This window comes from Eleginops maclovinus, chromosome 16 (genome assembly GCF_036324505.1).
Source record: "Eleginops maclovinus isolate JMC-PN-2008 ecotype Puerto Natales chromosome 16, JC_Emac_rtc_rv5, whole genome shotgun sequence".
In the NCBI taxonomy this organism is placed as follows: Eukaryota; Metazoa; Chordata; class Actinopteri; order Perciformes; family Eleginopidae; genus Eleginops; species Eleginops maclovinus.
Genome location: NC_086364.1, coordinates 11334418 through 11352620, shown reverse-complemented (window position 1 = coordinate 11352620; position 18203 = coordinate 11334418). Strand labels below are relative to the sequence as shown.

The window sequence follows — 18203 nt, the reverse complement described above, 5'->3', positions numbered from 1 at the left end:
TGGAAATATGTTTTTATATCTTGTTTTTAATTACGTTCCTCACGTTTTATATATATATATTTGTCATACTCTGTAGGCTAAAGCACTTTGGGCTGCGTCAAGCATGAAAGGTGCTATATAAATACAGTTTATTATATAAATAAAGGTTATTTTTTATTTTATTGATTTAAAGACAAATTTAATACAGTGGTCACTATTTGGCTGCTGCAAAGAATCTAACATAATCATTCACAGTAACTGCCAGCCAGTACAGAGCAGGAATGCTGTCACCAGTTGAAATACCATAGCCGCCTGCTGCATTTTTAAACTTCAGCATAATTCAATATACAAGCCTGTTTCCTATATTGTGTGCAAAACAAAAAACAACTTAACAACATCAAGACTATTATTAAGCGATTGTGTCATTGTCTTGGGTTAATGTATTGATTAAATGGCCCATCAATCGATTTTAATGTGATGCATTTCTCCAATCTTCTGGTGTCTTCAAAGTTTTAAAGTTGCCTTCAAAGAGCATGTTATCTTAAACAGTTTGAAATGTGCAAATCCTCTGTGCCTGATGCACACCTTGCCTTCTTTGAATAACAAACTAACCTTTGGTATCCAGAGAGTCAAAGTCCAGGCTTATTGATCCTGACCCCCTTTGGAAAATAGGCATACAAATAGTTTGCTAAAACCAGAGATACAAAGTTTGTCATTACTGTTTTGAAACCAAGATTGTTTTTGTAATTGCTTTTCCATATGTATTCTAAGATGTTCAATTGAATAGCCTACATCAGGGGTGTCCAAACTTTTTTCACCGAGGGCCACATACAGAAAAATATACGGAGAGCTGGGCCACTGATAGAGGTGAATATTGTCTCATAAGTTAAGTTATAAGTTAGCAAAACAAATCAAATGTAGGTGAATAATGTGCGACACTTGAAAACGCTTTCAGAAAGAACAGCCTACATCCTGTCTGTCTTTAGGGTTCATTTACTCTGTTGGCAGCTCCTTCCTTAAAACAGAAGCCTCAGATTGCTGATAATAAGAGTAAATATGAAAGTTACATTTCAAGCTGGTTATAGAAATACATTATTTAGTTTTTTTTTTATCAACTAAGATTTGTTAGAAAATGTTTTAGATTCTAAATGACTGAACTTATTTTAAATTGGGCTCATTAATATATCTGAACATATATATTTGAGAAGTACAATATAAGACAAGCAGAAGTTTAATTTGTGGGCCATATTCATTTTACTTTTAGAATGTGCAGAGGGCCGCTTCAAAATGGCCTGCGGGCTGCATTTGGCCCCCGGGCCGTAGTTTGGACACCCCTGGCCTACATCAACACTAATGTATAAACAATGAACACTATTCAAATTAGATTCACCTTCAAGGAATATTTTACCCCTATGTTTTTTACACAACTGCCAAGAAAGAAGAACTTATCTAGACTGTCAATCACGAAGCAAACTGGAAACAACCCAGAGTAGTGCAACTGCATATTTTAAAAGGCGTTAAGGCATTCAAGCTACCACAGACTACATCTCCAAGGACTTGAAGGGAAACTCAAACATCACTCAACAACGGGTTAGGGCTCATTCATCCATCCTATTATAGTCCAGTCATTCTCTAATTACACGAGAAATGTATGTTCAAACATATTAACATTTGTACACATACATATATTTGGTCTGTTCACACTATCCAAGGTCATCAACAGCCTTCTAGGATTTACGAGCTGACTGCAGTGACTTCACTGTAGAGAAGATCAGTTTGTACCATAATAAATCTAGAGGACCATCACAGGCAGCCTCAGCCACCTCATGTCAATGTTAATGTATTTGTTTCTACTAGTGGCTTCTTTCAAACAAATAGAGTTTTTTCACTTACAGTATACAATCTGTACTGAATACATTATTACTAACAAGATCTGTTTGATCCTTTTTCCATTTTTAAATGAGATAGATTTCTCAGAGATTTTCTGGGTTGGCTGTTTTGCTGTATAAAACAGAACATTGTGATACAATTTACAGTATCTATTTCACATGTTTTAATTCAGTTGTTTCTTAAAAGCACTCCCAGCAGGTTTTACACCCCAGCACCATTTTTAAAACAGAAGAGGAAGAGGCTACATGGGAATATGGAAAGAGAAAGTCTGTGTTGTAGATATTTTATTCTTAATTGACCTATTACCTATTAGTCAGGTAAAGTCAAATAAATAACTAAAGTAAAGGCACACAAAGGGATAAAGAATCCACTGATACCGAACTATTTGACGGACAGAAAGCATCCGACGCGTAAAGAAATAAGAGACTATAAAATCTGAGGCCTAAAGACTTGTGAAAGTTTCTAGACTAAAGCTGACACTACTTTCCAATTCAGGTAAAAGTGAAATATTGAAATGTATCTGACTTTGCAGTCAGACATGTTTAGAAAGAAACCAAACACAATTATGCAAATTCTATGTTTTATTTTTAGCTTGTAACAGAGACAACTTGTGATTTATTTGGAAACAAATTTAATACAAATAAAAAATACTTTTAATTTCTATTGTTTCTTTCCGTAATTATAATAATCTAATAATCTACCTAGCGACAGTGCATGGTGCAAAACATCCCTGATTGATTAAAAAAATCCTACACTAATAAGCTAGCAGTATTTAGCATTGAATTTATGAGTAAAATAATATGAACACAAAAGTAGTTAAAGACCAGATTTTTGCGGAAATACTAACATTACACATAGAGCAACAATGCTTTAAGCAAAGGTTTGTACAGCTCTGAAAATGGGAATGATTCTGGCCTTTTTTGGACCAATTATTCAGAAGACTGAAATCTACAAGTTCAATAATGTTTCACTATTTTCTCTAAAAGGAGCCCCCACATTGTTGAAGACACATCTCTCAGTTGGGAGATGGTCTCCATAATATCATAACACCCATGCCTAAATTTCCTTTTATCCTAAAAGATTTTATCATCAGACATTTCTGTACATTTTCAGATCCTAGACATCATATCAACTTTATTTACAAAAGGCGGGCCTGTATTGTTAACAAATCAAAATGACCTTTAAACTAACAAATCACTGTGAACATTGTTCCCTAATGGACTCAAGACGCCACAGTTGGGCTCAACCTATTTCAGAAACGGCAAGCCATCCGACTGGTAAATATTACTATATTATTACTTACTATATGAATAAAAAATATGATTTCCTCATACCATTTATTTTATTTTAAATTTCACTTCCTGAGTTGATCTTATATTATGGGGCAGGATGACAGCTGAAAAACTGCTTCCCCACCCTCTGAAGTATGTGCGTATGCCTTGCACTCAACTTCACAATATTTACTGCCTTTGCAATCTGGAACGCTGCTGTTGCATGTGCTCATACTTGGACAGAGGGCTGAAGAATGAGGACAGACAGCAGACTAACAAAACCAGACACACCAAGTATGTAATAGAGGGAAACTATGTTTGGCTCATTAGAAATGGGCAGTGAAATACCCTGAAACACTGTAGAAAGAAGTATTTTCACCAGTTGCAACAGCCAGTGCTGAACTATGGACTGCTTTCACTGGGGACACCCTGTATGCGAACTTAATGCATGGAAAAAGGGAAGCAAAATTGCCAGTTTGTGGCATTATTCCTGACAGAACAGCATTTATTAAAAAGCCTGTACAAACAAGCAGAAACGTCTTTTTGAGTGTGAATTTAGGTAGGTTGGCTGCGTTGTTTGGGAGTTCACAGTTGTCGATGGATCCACTCTGTCTATGGCTCTTTATGCTTTTATCAACAAGGTGCAAAAAGAAAGCAACTCAAAGATGATGACTGCCGTCACAAGCAATGCAAGCACTTCCATATTCTTGCTAAAAATAATTTACAAAGCACAATTGAAGAAGCATTCAGAATGATTTAACAATGCATGTACAGTGATAGCTGTTCTCCTGGTTATTACCCGACATTGCAGCCAAAAATGTAATCTAGGTTTATTTTGGATTTTCTGCAAATGATTGCTTTGGGAATTTTATGTTTTAGAGTAAAACAATTACTTAATAGTATTCCCCATTAAGATTAAAGGATCATCTGCAAGGCTTTGAGAAATGTGGTATAATACTTCTATCCTAACACTTCTGCCTTCAAGGCTCTTGTTCCTAGTTCTAGCCTTCCTACCACCCTCATTCAGTGGGTTTACATTAAAATAAACCCACGCTTTATTTTCACGAGGGTCTTAACTTAGGTGGTCTTCTTGACTAGAGGACTGGAAAGTAAGAGCAATGATTCACCATCATTCATTCACCATGTGGAGAACCTTCTAGCCACTTTCATCAACTTTCTTGAGTATGCGGTTTTAAAAGCTCAATACAGCTTAAGAGTCGGATAAGATTAACTTCCTAGTCATCCCGCTGAAGATCATTAACTACTTGTTCTTAACAATCAGACATTAGAAAAAAGACACATTTAAGAAATTCTAGTCAAAAGCCTTTTTGTGTTAAAAACAGGCAACATCTGGTTCTAAGACCACCTTTGGGCAATTCTTTCTTACATCTTTGAATAAATTACACTAAAGAACCATGTCAAATTATCCTTTGTTTGAAGTATTAATGAAATAAACCGGACCAAAATAATACATTTCAGTGTCTATATCTTAGTGGGTCCAATTCAGAAGACATCTCTTTAAGCTGCTGTATTGTCAGTTTAAGCTACCACACTCGATGACAAGCACAGCCACTATGCTTGATGGCAAAGGTTGCTGACAAACACAAAAGCAATGGCAAACAGAGTGATCAGCGTGATGGCAAAATTCAAATAAATGGTTATTTTATTCATCGTACTTTCAGTGAACTAATTCATGTATCTACAAAAAAAGAAAAAAAATTAAAGAAGCAAAACTATTTCACATCCATGTTTGCGTTCTCAAATCATTGGTTTTCAGGGGGAAAGGGGAAAAAAGTATTATTTCATGTGAATCCATTTCATTCAAGGGTGCACCTGCACATATGTCCACCTGTGCACCCAGTGTGTGGTATGTGCCATTCCCATTTGACCGTGCAACTTGATCCCACCCCACCCTTAACCACCCATCACACAGACATACACAAACCTCTGAAACAGGATGTACAAAAGCTTGTGTTTAGCATTAAACAGTGCAGGGCCTTAACATAAACAGCTAAGGCTCCTCTTTCTCTTTGCCCCTCTCCCTCCTCCACTACACCCAGGTTTGAATTTACATCACAGAACAGGAAGAAGAACCCAGCTCTACAAAATGACAAGGAAAAATGAACAGAGGAACAAGAGGAAGAAAGAAAAAAAACATACATACAGAATACAGCATTTCCCTCTGTATCATTCTCACTTTCTTTTTTGTTTACACACTCACACAAAAAAATGCACGCAAACAGACAAACAAACAGTTGGTTTTAAAGAGAAAAAACATGATTGAACCCTGGACACTTGTCTGCTTTGTTGCCATTTGGTGACGAGGGAGAAACAAGTTTGGGATGTAGAAGAAAGAAGAGTGTTGGGTAGACAGCAGGGTGGCAGGTTGTGGAAGGGGTATCCAGCGCCTGTTATTTCTTGGCCTTGGCAGCCTTGGCTGAATTTCGCGGCGGGGTGACCGGTCTCCCAGATCCCATTCCTCCTCCTCCGCCATAAGGATACAATTTCTTATCTGCTGGCTTCAGAATCTGAGAGAGAAACAGAGGAACTCTCATTTAGTTTGACGGAAATAAACAGTAACTTCTGCAATGATGAACAGAAAAACTTTTTATATAAATAGTAGAGGTCAACTTAAGGCATGAAAACTAAGATAAAACATTAAAAAAAAGTACAACTAATGATCCATTGTGTACGATTATTGTTTAACACAAAATACATGCAGATGATTGCACTTTTTTTGATTTGTTTTATTACAAAGAGAACAAACAAAGGTTCTGCTTTACACACCTGGAAGGAGCACATGAGTGTTTCATCCACACTCATCATGGCACCGGCATTGTCAAACTCTCCACAATAGTTGGGAGCAGAGAATAAGGTGACCAGCTGCCTCTTTGCGAAAAACTCATAACCATCTTCCACCACCTGAGGAAGAAGAGGAACAGTCAACAACACAGACAAAAAAAACAGAAGCCAGAAAATCCAGAGGTCAGTCGGTAGCTCGCTTGTTGGTACCGTTTTGTCCGCTTGGTTGAGTGAACCAACACCGTCAGATTTTCAACTGAACAGGAACACTAGAAGCTACAGTAACTTTGGTTGACATGGGAGATTGTTGAGAATATTAAATATTGGCATATTTAAAGTATAAAATCCTAACAATAAAGCAAACTACATTCAGAAAAGAATAAGAGAGGACTAATGCAAATCCTAGAGCTTCAGTTTCAGGGATACAAAGCTTACTGGCTAGACATTACCTGATGCGCCCTGCATATTAGGTCCATGTCGTGTTTGTGCAAAAATTTGGCCACCACATCCGCCCCAAATGTGAAAGAGACGCCACGGTCGTTTTCACCCCAACCAAGCACATCTTTGTCTGGATCGGCCCAAAGCAGGTCACACAGCAGACCCTGGTCAGGCACGTCTGTGGGTCGCATTACTCTGCGGATCTGCTCCATAGACTGAAGATCAGGAGAGAGGCCTGGAGAGAAATCATAAACACATCTGGTTCTTATCTTCTGATGAGTAAGATTCAAGCAAGTTCAAGGAACCTAGACGAAACATTTCAAGACTCTGAACCTTTATAAATTTAAAAAAATATATATATTCACAAAAAGACTTTATACCCAAAGCAATCCATCTTTATTTTCACTTTTATTATTTTAGCTGTATGTTTGGATGATGGGTATTTAATGCTTAGCTAGCTCCAGTCCGCTATGTGTCTGTCGTGAGACATAACGTTGAAAAATCACGCTTTTTTTTTTTTAATGGAGGCATATTTGTAACTTTCAACACAGTCAAAATTAAGCATCTTTCAGGAGTGACAAACCCTGAATGTGTATCACCTAATCCTCATAACATCTGATTATATATCCTCAGCGCTTACCTCCATGACAGCAGAAGATTTTCTCATCTACAATGGCCGCCACAGGTAAGCAGTTGAAGCAGTCTGTGAAGGTCTTCCACAGCTTAATGTTATACCGCCGCTTACCTACCAGCCAAAGAGTAAATATGAGACACAAGTGCACCAGCCGAGAGAGCAGATTTGACATTTATCCTGTTTTCCAAAAAGGTACTCAGCACTTACACTCGTCATAAAAGCCGTAGATACGATTAATAGAGGCGCATTCATGGTTTCCACGCAGAAGGAAAAAGTTCTCTGGATATTTGATCTTGTAGGCTAGGAGCAGGCAGATGGTCTCCAGTGACTGCTTCCCTCTGTCTACATAGTCTCCAAGGAACAGGTAGTTGCTTTCTGGGGGGAAGCCTCCATATTCAAACAGCCGGAGCAGATCATAGTACTGGCCATGGACATCACCTGCAGAGGGCAGCAGAGGAGTGCAGTCTTAATGCCATTACACTGCTACTGGGTGTAGCTGCTGAGTAACAATACAACTGGCATTTACAGAGGAGCAAACTGTCAAGTTAATCAAGAACCAAACATCAGGTGATCTTCTGTTGCATTAGTCAGTCTGCTGTGTCACCACTATGGTAGTTCACTTGGTTTGATTCATTTCTTAAGCTTATTGAGCACTCCATTAAAGCTCACCGCAGATTTTGAGGGGAGCCTCTAGTTCAAGCAGGATTGGCTGGCTCAAGAAGATTTCACGGGACTTCAGGCAAAGGCCACGGATCTCGCTCTCTGTCAGCTGGACATTCTTCCCTGGTCGAGAACCCTTGACTGGAAAAAAGAGAAGATAAAAGACGTTTTATGGGAGATACAGTAAAAACACAAAGACACTGCCATAGTCCGAGCTGTAAAAAAGTCTGAATGGACAAGGACACAAGGAGTTAGCAATGAAACATGACCCTCAGATATTGAGACTGGAAACCAGACTGGAAGTAGAGTACTCACAACAACCAAATACAGGAAAATGTTAGACGAGTCTCACAGCACATAGGCAGTTCACCAAATTATTTAATGGTTATTGTGAAGGTTTTACTCCTCATTTTTAAAACGTTATTTACTATCACGAGTTACACTTTACATCTAGCCACAACACAGCAAGATGATCACATGCAGTACGCAGAGTTGCAGCATCTGAGAAACCCTGATCAGTGGAAACTTGTCAGCCTCAAAGGCACGTCTTTCTGCTTATGTGGCAGATTAAAGCCAAGCTAAGGAACAAGAGGAGAAACCCACATCCCCTTTAGCTGATCTAGCTGCTGCAAAGACATTGTAAACACGTAACTGGGGCCTTTTTAATATGCACTGTTAAGAATGACACATTGCTATGACACTGGTTCACAACCAAGGCCAGTTAACAGAAATCGAAATAAAATCAGATGTAACTGTATCCATCATGTTATGATGATATTACATTCTCTTTTTGGCAGTCAACTACTTTGCTATCTGACAAATTCAGAAGGCTTGTCAAGTGTGTAATTGTCATAGTTTATACACTTATTATCCACTGTGAAAGGAGCCAACCCAAGATAAAACTTCAACAAGGAACCAAGTTTATTTTACTGAAAACTTATCTTTAAAAAAACAGCTGAAAATGTTACTTAACAGAAAGGGGTCTTACAGGCAATCTGAAATTATTCATTGAAGTATCACCAACGCTCATAATTTAGATCAAAACATTTGCACATTGACATGCCAACTGTGGGGCGCGTACGTGATGCCATGCAACTCTATCTCAGCGACTGTGAGTACACTCTGGCCTTACGCAAGGCTGGTGGAGTTTGGAATCTGGTTTGTTTGCATCTCTGGCGGAATGATATCACACCCTCATTTCCTACATGTGCTTCTTTATGCCGAAGTAAATCCCAACAAAAACGTGTATAATCTGACTAATGGCCACTCTCTTTCCCACCCAACGAATGACACCACAGCCTACAGAACAGGTAGTGTGTGTACAGTCATGACACACTTGCCTACAACTGTCTTTGTGACAATTATCAATATAATACTGGGTGTGAACAGAGCTCTCAAGAATGTTTCAGTTGTGAGGTGGATAAACAGACAAATGCTTACATTTTTAAAGCCAACTAACCAAAGTGAAATAGATCACGGGTGAATAAAAACTGCATAACTAATAGCTCTACTCAAAGTACATTTGTTTAACAACATTAGGTCTGTCTATCATTTGGGAATTATTGTTACAAGTAAACCTAATCTAGTTCTAATAATGCCTGCACAACACTTGCAAAGGGACAGTGAGAGTATATCTTTTTTTACAAATAGTTAGAAAATAAATCACACTTTCCTGAAGTAGAAACTGAAAGTAAGTCCCCTAACAGTGAAAAGTAGGTATAAATAATACTGCAGTGCTGCTTGTCACTTAAACCAGGATTACAGAAGGCTAAGCCCTGACAGAGCTTACGCCAAAGTTAGCCACATAGCCAGTGGGCAACAGCGAGCTTATCAAGAGGGATGCAGACAAAAGGCTTTCCACTACGCTGATCAGGGGGCAGAAAACAAAGAGCTGGACCGGCACAACAGAAAAGCCATTTGGGTTCCGGGATTGCTGGAATCAACAGTTGGTTTGGTCCAGCAACTCCTGACTCAGTGCTGGACGTTCTGGCTGAGCTCAAGTGATGTCACGCTCTCCAGACAAGCTATGAGCAACACACACTCCCAGAGTTCACTTAGTAATCCAATTGAAACAATCACTATGCAAACATGTTCAATTGGGTTGGTCTTGAAAGCAGTCCGCAAGCACGAAACAAGTCACTTGTTCTCCATAGAGGCTGAGCTAGCATGGGATATATTTGATCAGTCTCTTAATGCAGTGAGGCAATTATTCTTCACTAGTCTTCAACAGAGCGGCAAACACAATAGTGCTTTTTTTTCCTGGCAAGAGGGTCACTACAATAAAACCACAAATGCTGACAATAAGGGTCCAGTGAGTTACATAACAAGATACAAAAAATACTGCCACTGTCAGGCTTGTTTGTCTTCCCCTGTGTTTGGCAGACAACCTTATCAAAACCAAAGTATAAAAATCCGTGTACAAAACACAGCATAACAAGCAGGGTCCAGAGTCAAATGCCCAGGCGGTACTGCAGATTCACAAACAGTGTACACCGGCTCGGTTTAGGCTGATCGTGAGGAGACTATATACAAGAAGGTAAATAAACAAAGGGCTAAGGCCAAATGTATTTACAGCCTCGGAAACATTTCAGTGCCCAACATCCAAATGTCTTTTTATAGATGGAGTATGAATCACATTTTTTTTTTATGTCACAAGACTCCTAGATCTGATGTGGTTCCTGCCACAAAGATGTCTGGATACTATATTCGCACCCAGTGAAAAAGGTCAACTACAGAGGTCACGACCTTATTCTGTGTTCTTTTTATGTGAACTGTACAGTTGGGTCAGAGGAGATTTATGCTTCTGTTTGATGTCCACGGGGCTCCTGTTACACAACCATCATGTGAAGATAAAAACAGCCCCGTTTCCCTCACACACAAGCAACTCCAAGCATAACAAATCTGTCTGCACACATTGTATACAGTGGGCATGCAATGGAGCAATTGCTCTTATCAGTTTGTAGAGCCAATGCAGATTACAAATCACTCCATATAAAGTATCTTTTGTGCAAAACCTTTCTAGAGAACACTTTTCACAACTCTTTTGGAGCTATACTGATAGATGCGATCACAAAAATTGTTCGAAAATGTTATTTTAAGTATGAAAAAATAACTGATGCAAACATTACATACAGCTCGGGAAAAAATGATAAGACCCATCCAAATGTTTCTTAAATCTTTATCTCTACATGTATGGCAGCCATTTCAGTGTTTGTTGAATTCCCATAAAGAGAAATGTGGTCAGTAGTTTATAGAATAACATTTTAAAAATAATAATAATTTAACTCAAAGAAATATCTATAAACAATAAAACAAGAGAAAATGATAATGCTGAAGTGGTCCCTTATTTTTTTCCGGGGCTGTATATTGCTTCAGAAACAGCAGTAGAGTAGAATAGAAGGCCGAACAGCAGTTTCTCATAATAGTGTGAGCATGTGCCAATCAAAGCGTCTTTGAACACCTCATTAACAAATCACTCTAGGGAAGGTTGTGGCTGCAAATTGTAATCAGAGCCTCCACTACAAAACAGAAAGCACAACAAAAGTGCACCCATGTAACAGAAGAAGCTCTGGTGGGAAAAGGAGATACAAATGTTTAAAGAAAACTATGATTTCAAGAGTGCTCCTACAGTGAGCAAGTGTCAATGTACTAATGTGAATGAAAACAACGTCTTAAAAAAAAAGGGTATAGTTATTCCCATGCCGCAAATCATCCAACCTACAGGAGTGATTCAATAATTATAGAATGAAATACAAGTAAGATATCACCTCTTAACAGGAAATACATTAATAAAAAACCTAAAGGTATGAGTAGACTTCATTTGATAAAATATGTTACGTTCCTCCTTTTTCGTGCCACTTGTAACGTCACCCATTTCGCCTTGATTTGCATACAACACAGTAACATGCAATCTTACAAAAACAGAAAGCGGAAACCATAACATAAAAGCCTTCACCAATCAAACAACGCAACAAACGTTTAATGACAAGTGTTGTTAGGGTGTATGTGGCTACAATCCTTGGTTTTATCCAAACGCAACCATCGAGCCTGAGAGCACAGCAATCTTAAGTAGGCTACTACACCATACTGTTCCTACCTTTAACTTTAGCCGACTTACCTGCTGTATAAAACACACATCTCTCTACCATCAACATTTGCAATTTGTTTTAAACTAAGTATAATACTGCATTAGGGGTTTAATTTTCCTCACCTTCCAAGAGACGCTGAATTATAGAGTCGATGTTTAATTTGTCCGGCTCCGCCATTTTCTTTATTTTCTGACGTTCTCGGGCAGTCAAGTCCTTGGTTTTCCGTTTTGCACCCTAGATATTAAGAACAGACAGAAAAAGAAACCGAAACTGACAGTTAGTCATAAAATGCGTTTTTCATCAAATCAGTGAATCAATGAAGGCGTTGTACTCAACAATCGAGCAATGTTAGCAGACAAAAAATAATGAATGAGCCTACGCGAGCTTGAGCTAACCAAGCTAGCTAGCTATTAGCCCAGTAACATAAGCTAACGTTACACATACACTAACGGCTAGTTAGCGAATGTTAGCTATGTAACATAGCTGTAAACAGACACAATATCCTCGAACCTTTTTATTGGGGTGGACAATAATCCTCCCTGGGGTGAATTAAAGGTAAATATTTATCCTCCGAGATCAATCTTGGCCCCTTTCCTTGGGTTTGTCCGGGTTCCTTCCCTCTTCCCCCAGGAACTTTGAAAGAGGGCCGTGTCCACCAAAGTGTCTACGGTAACGTAGGAGGCTGAATCAAGCTCTTCACACGTTTCTAAGAAGATGATTGGTTCATCATATTTAAAACCCACATTCTCGCGTTTGATTGGACGGCTGCTGGTCCCTTCGCTTAACCGCCTCCCTAGCCGTTTCTAACAGCGTCAATCTAAAAGAGAGAGATCACAGGGCGCCCTCAAGTGTCAAGAAATGAAATAGCATTTTACAGAAGATGTATTACATTTAGAATCATAGGTCAACACAAAACAAATGTCATGTTTAATACTTTTTATTTTTTGTTTTAAACCATTATTAGTAATAAGACCATTACTAGTTTTTTGAATTAGAAAACAAGAAGTGCGCTGCAAACTACTGAAGAATGTCAAAAAAACAGCAATACATCTACTGATCATCCTTGATTAAGAGGTCAGAATCAGAATACCTTTATTCGTCCTACAGAGTGGACATTTTCATTATTACAGCAGAAAGAGGCAAAGACAGCTTAATATTACACCCAAGATACTAAATATATATATACAAGAATCACACAATTTACAAAATACACAAAAATAAAGGTATAGCAGCCAGATATGTATTGCACAGTTATTAACACAACAGGGGGTGTTATAGTCAGTGTTGTTATATGTGTGGGGGATCTACCTGAGGCCATGATGGTTATAGTCAGACCGCTGCAGTAAGGAAGGACCTGCGGTATCTCTGTGAGACACCGCGGGTGCAGCAGCCTGTATTAGAGGGGACCATTTATCCATTCTTTTTCTGTCGTTTATTTGGTAATAATTATGTTAATATGGTGCTACTAGCCTACTAATGATGTAGCCTATTACTTGCAATATAGCTTGAAGGAATAAGATAAAAGAATGGAAATTAGTCACATACTGTTTAAAGTCCTTTAAGAGACTTATAGTTGTCAGACTTGAACTCTAAAATAATTTCTGAGACCATAAATGAGATCATGATAATGGAACAAAAAAGCTAATTAGGCTATTTGCATGAAGTCATTTTGCTGCTGAAAACAAATATCTTGACTAAAATAATGTTAAGTGGGCTTGAACAATGTCCTTTGGGTTTGTGTTGATGGATCCCATCAGGGTTTCTGTGACATTTACAATGTTACATAAAACAAAGAATAATAGGTAAATCCTTACTGGTCATGTCTTATCTTCTAGTTAGTTTATACTGAAAAGTCATGATCGATCTTATGGGTTTCAATAGCATAAGTTTCCTGACCATGTTACCAACTTAAAAATTAGATCACAAGCACTTTTCGCTCAGTTTACAGTGGCAGGGACAGTGAACAGATGTATGTACATGTATTAAAGCACTTGTGTAAACTAATTTGAGGTACTTGTTCTTTATTTGAGCATTTCAATTTTTTTATCATAATAAAGCAACATTGTAATATATTATATTATAACATTCTATATTATAATAAGGGGTCATGTTCTTGGGTATTTCTGCATTGTATAAGGACTTTAATACTTTTATTTGATCTAGCTACTAACACTTCTATAACTTAAGTACCATGTTTTAATACAGGACACTTACTTGAAATGGAGCTTATTTAGTGTGGAATATTGTTACCTTGATTCACTAAAAAGAAAAGTGGTACAGAAAGTCAAACTGCAGTCTTAACTAATTCAATTGTGGGTTGAATCTGCAAATAAGTAATGCTCATTGTTGCTGACTTTTGGTGTTATTCTTTTTAAATTACAACAAAGATTGCTCTTAGATGAATATTAAAGTTGATGCAGCATCTAGTCAAATTCAGTAAGTATCAAGGTGAAATGGGAATTTTGTTTGATTGCTCTGAACAACTTGGTATATAGAGAATCAGATAATTGTCTGTCTCTTTCACATCACTGAACCCTTTTTGAAACTAAAATCTAAATTGGTCTCTAGATTATGCAAACCAAAACTATGTGTGTAAGTTTGAATTTGTCTGTGTGTTTCTTTATTTGTTAATAAAGTCTAACCATCTAAAGTTACAAAACAATCCTTTTTGTTTCCTCATTTGCTTTCTTCCCATGATCCATGAAACCTCTAGTACAAATCTTGCGCAAAATTCCTAAACCCACTCCGTGTCTTTGTTTCCTAAATTGTTCTCCTTGTTCGTCATCAGTTTCGAAAGAGGTAGGTGTATAGGAAGTAGGGGATCTAGGGGTGGTTTGCAGGTATGGAAGTGTGGGCGTCTTTGTCTGACGTCAGTTATCTTTTATCGATACAACCCGTGATGTTTGCAATCACAATGAGTCACTCACTCTCATCAATAATCACAGCAACATCTCTGTGTTTGTTTTTATACATTTTGAAAAAAGACAACTGATGCAATCACAACACTGTTTTTCCTAGCGACTCTGAGATGTATCCACAGCATTGTGTTTCAGTAGAAAGAAGGTGACAAAAGAGAGGGAAACATGCATAAAAGACAAGTCCAGTCTGGTCTTGAGGTCCTTCCCTCCTGTGCACTCCCCTGTTGGAGTATAACCCCACCCTACACCTCACATTCCTCTACAAATACCCCTTCTGATCTCTGCACAACACTTGTACATCAGAAAACAGCATCTTCAAAGCAACTTACACAGGAAGAAAGGAAGAATCTCAACAAACACTTCATCACTTTTACGTTTTTTTCCCATCAAGTCTACGGGACAACGAATAAAAGGTATGCATCTTTTTCTATCCATTTGTCATTCTAATGGACAGCCTGAACTAAAATATATGTAATTCACAAAAACATTTTTTGTCAAAAATACAATGATTGATGTTTGTCTCATATTATTCCCAAGTTACAATGTTCAATCTGCTCTGTAAGTTTGTGATCTGTGTCGGGCCAAATACTTCAAGTTAGATATTATGCCCTGGTCTAAAACCATCCCAAGCTACCCTGTTCTACTGGAAAAATGTGAATTTATTAAAACGTATTGGAAATATTTGTTCTTAAAAGTGAATGGTCATCTTTGGGAATAATATGAGACATTTCTTTATTGACATTTACAACACAATGTGCTTTTTCTTGGGGTTTTCGGATGCTTAAGAATGATTTGAATTGTCTGTGTGGATGAAGACCAAAGGAAAGGGCTTTGTTGCATGTGACTGGGTTTAAAGCATAAAATATGTTAAATAAAAAACAAAAAAATCCGAAATTATTTTAAGCACATTTGTTTTTAATATTTAGTGTAGTTTAAGCACCCGAATGTATGTACAATTTTGTTTTGTGTAAGTTTCAATTATAAAAAAAAAAACATCAAAAATCACTAATTAGCAAAACAAAACCATGCTTTCAAACTTATTCTAAATGTTAAATAATATATTTCTAAATATTAAAAATCCTCTTAGTTGTAAACAAAAATATTGCTTAGTTTTTTTAATGCCAAGAATTTGCATCGCTCATTATTGTTACCTGCCATTCAGTTCTTTCTACCTTTTCACTCAGATTCAATTTGCATTAAGTTGAATTGTAAACAGACCCGAAAATAAATCAGTAAGAAAGATGTTCCACGTAAGGGAATTTGAGGGAGTGGTTCCACATAGGAAGAGATGCAGAAGTCCAGGACCTGTCCAGACTTGAAGGAGTTTCAAAACATAGCCCAGAGCAACACAATCCTGTAACGGCCTGTCAGAGAGATTAGATGTGTGTGTGTTCAGCTATGTGATCACAAAACCCTCATACAGATTGCAGGTAACACCAGAGCAACAACAGCTAAAGAGCTCTTACAACTCGGATCATGACAGGATTATGAAGGCCTCCTCCTCCTATGATAGCTGCGAATTAAAAGTTATTGAGAGAAAAAAAACAATCACTTAAACTAAACAAAAATTATTTGGGATGGATTCCTTCCCTCATGCATTTCCTTATTGTCCTTTTATAGAATGGGATCTGCTGCAGTTCAGATTTTGTGCGTGACCCTCGGGGTCTTGGGCTTGATTGGGACCATAGTATGCTGTGCCATCCCAGGCTGGAAAGTGTCCTCCTTTACGGGATCTACCATTGTGACTGCACAGGTAATGAAAAGGGAAGAAAATGTATAGGTATGGCAGGAATGTAAACTCAACATATAATTCCCAACATAAATCCAATAACACTGGATTAAAAGCTACTCAAATGTAGTGTTATGTAGTATGTACTTGAATGTTATTTAAGTACAGTGAAAAGCCAGCACAACCAATTTTAGCATGATAAAGATTTCTGATAGGCCTACTGCTTTATGTGCAACAGACAGGATTTAGCCACATTTGAATTAAAACTGATCCCATGATCATAGTCCTGGTGAGTCATGATTGTGTAAATAAACTTTTTAAATTGTTGAAGTAATGGATATTTATAGTATCTATAGGCTACATAGATTGTTGAGTAGAATTGTAAAGTAGCAGAAACACGCATTTACTGTACATGTACGTTAGTTACTTTCCACCAATGAACATACAGTAAATGATACTATTCTCAGATGACTCACCTCTTTCTTTCTGTCTGTGTGTATGTTTGTGTGTGAGTAGAGCACTCAGGAGGGCCTGTGGACAAGCTGTGTGGTGCAGAGTACCGGCCAGCAGCAGTGCAAGAACTTCGATTCCTTGCTTGTTTTGTCCTCGTTCCTGCAGGCCGCCCGTGCCATGACAATCATCTCTTGCATGTTGACCGGCCTCAGCCTCTTGATCCTCTTCTGTGGGGCCGACTTCACTACCTGCATAGAGAACAAAGATGTCAAGCCCAAGATCAGCCTGGTGTCTGGGATTGGCATGATTCTGGCCGGACTTCTGCTGATCATCGCTGTCAGCTGGTTCGCCCACAATGTTGTGCGAGACTTCAACAACCCCTTGGTGGCTTCTTCCCAGAAGAAGGAGCTGGGGCCATGTATCTTTGTTGGTTGGGTGGCTGGCATTCTGCTCCTTCTGGCCGGGGGTCTGACCTGCTGCTTCAGCAGGCGCAGTTCTAGCTCCGGTGGAACCGCCAAGTACTACAGCAATGGCGCCTCTGCCCCCAATAAAAACTATGTGTAGATCTTTTTTAAAGGGGACTGGTGTTACACATAAATTAGCGGGGGTTGATATAGTTGGTGAAAGACTGGCAAACAGCCAAATGGATTACATCAGGGGATGTTTTGGGGAAAAACTGAAATGTAAATATTGAAATTGTCAATCATTGGTTTCTTCTATAGTTATGCTGGTGATGTTTAGGTGCTGGGATGGTCATTAGGTAGTTGGATGTAACGGAAAAGGAAAACAAATGTTATACATTCTGTAAATTACACAGGTTTTGTGATCTTAGAATAAGCTGTTTTATTTGTTTGCTGTACAATATAAATGATATTGACTATGATGTTGTAGCTGAAAGATTTATATATTTTCTGTATTTTTCTTGAAATATTTGACTTTCAAAGTTTCTTTAAAAAGAACCACCAATGTGCAAATTTAAAGGTAAGATTCAGAAAATGTAAAAAGAATATTTGTTAGAGGAACAATCATCTGATAAACTAAGCAAAGCATCTAAAGAATCGCCCAGACTCTTAAGATCAACCCTTTTGATTATTACATGTGTTATCATTTCTATTAGGTCTACTTCTTTCCAATCTTGTTTTTATTTTTCATCTGAGTGCACGTGTTTCTCTGATGATATGTTCTCAAAGGTCTACAAGACATTTCAAACTTGCTATATACCATTTGTTATTGCTCATTTTGTATTTTTATCATTTTATATGACGATGAATCAAAATAACTAAAAGTTGGCATAATTCAAAGATGTGTTTCATGTTTATTTTATTTCACAAAAAAAGTCGA

At 37.9% G+C, this 18203-nt stretch overlaps 2 protein-coding genes across 2 annotated transcripts; one reads left to right on the top strand and one right to left on the bottom strand.

Moving 5' to 3' along the window:
• Nucleotides 1-4785: 4785 nt before the first annotated feature.
• On the bottom strand, nucleotides 4786-12452 carry ppp1caa (protein phosphatase 1, catalytic subunit, alpha isozyme a). Its single transcript, XM_063903408.1, has 8 exons — nucleotides 12273-12452; nucleotides 11885-11996; nucleotides 7684-7815; nucleotides 7222-7452; nucleotides 7021-7125; nucleotides 6392-6615; nucleotides 5928-6062; nucleotides 4786-5668 (listed from the first exon to the last, which is right to left on the bottom strand). Exons 2-8 carry the CDS (start codon nucleotides 11937-11939, stop codon nucleotides 5552-5554), a joined length of 999 nt encoding a protein of 332 aa, XP_063759478.1. The 5' UTR covers nucleotides 11940-11996; nucleotides 12273-12452; the 3' UTR covers nucleotides 4786-5551.
• A 2480-nt stretch (nucleotides 12453-14932) lies between these two features.
• On the top strand, nucleotides 14933-18163 carry cldni (claudin i). The gene is made up of 3 exons (XM_063903553.1): nucleotides 14933-15093; nucleotides 16301-16433; nucleotides 16926-18163. The coding sequence occupies exons 2-3, from the start codon at nucleotides 16302-16304 to the stop codon at nucleotides 17424-17426; spliced, it is 633 nt and encodes a 210-aa protein (XP_063759623.1). The 5' UTR covers nucleotides 14933-15093; nucleotide 16301; the 3' UTR covers nucleotides 17427-18163.
• Nucleotides 18164-18203: the final 40 nt, after the last annotated feature.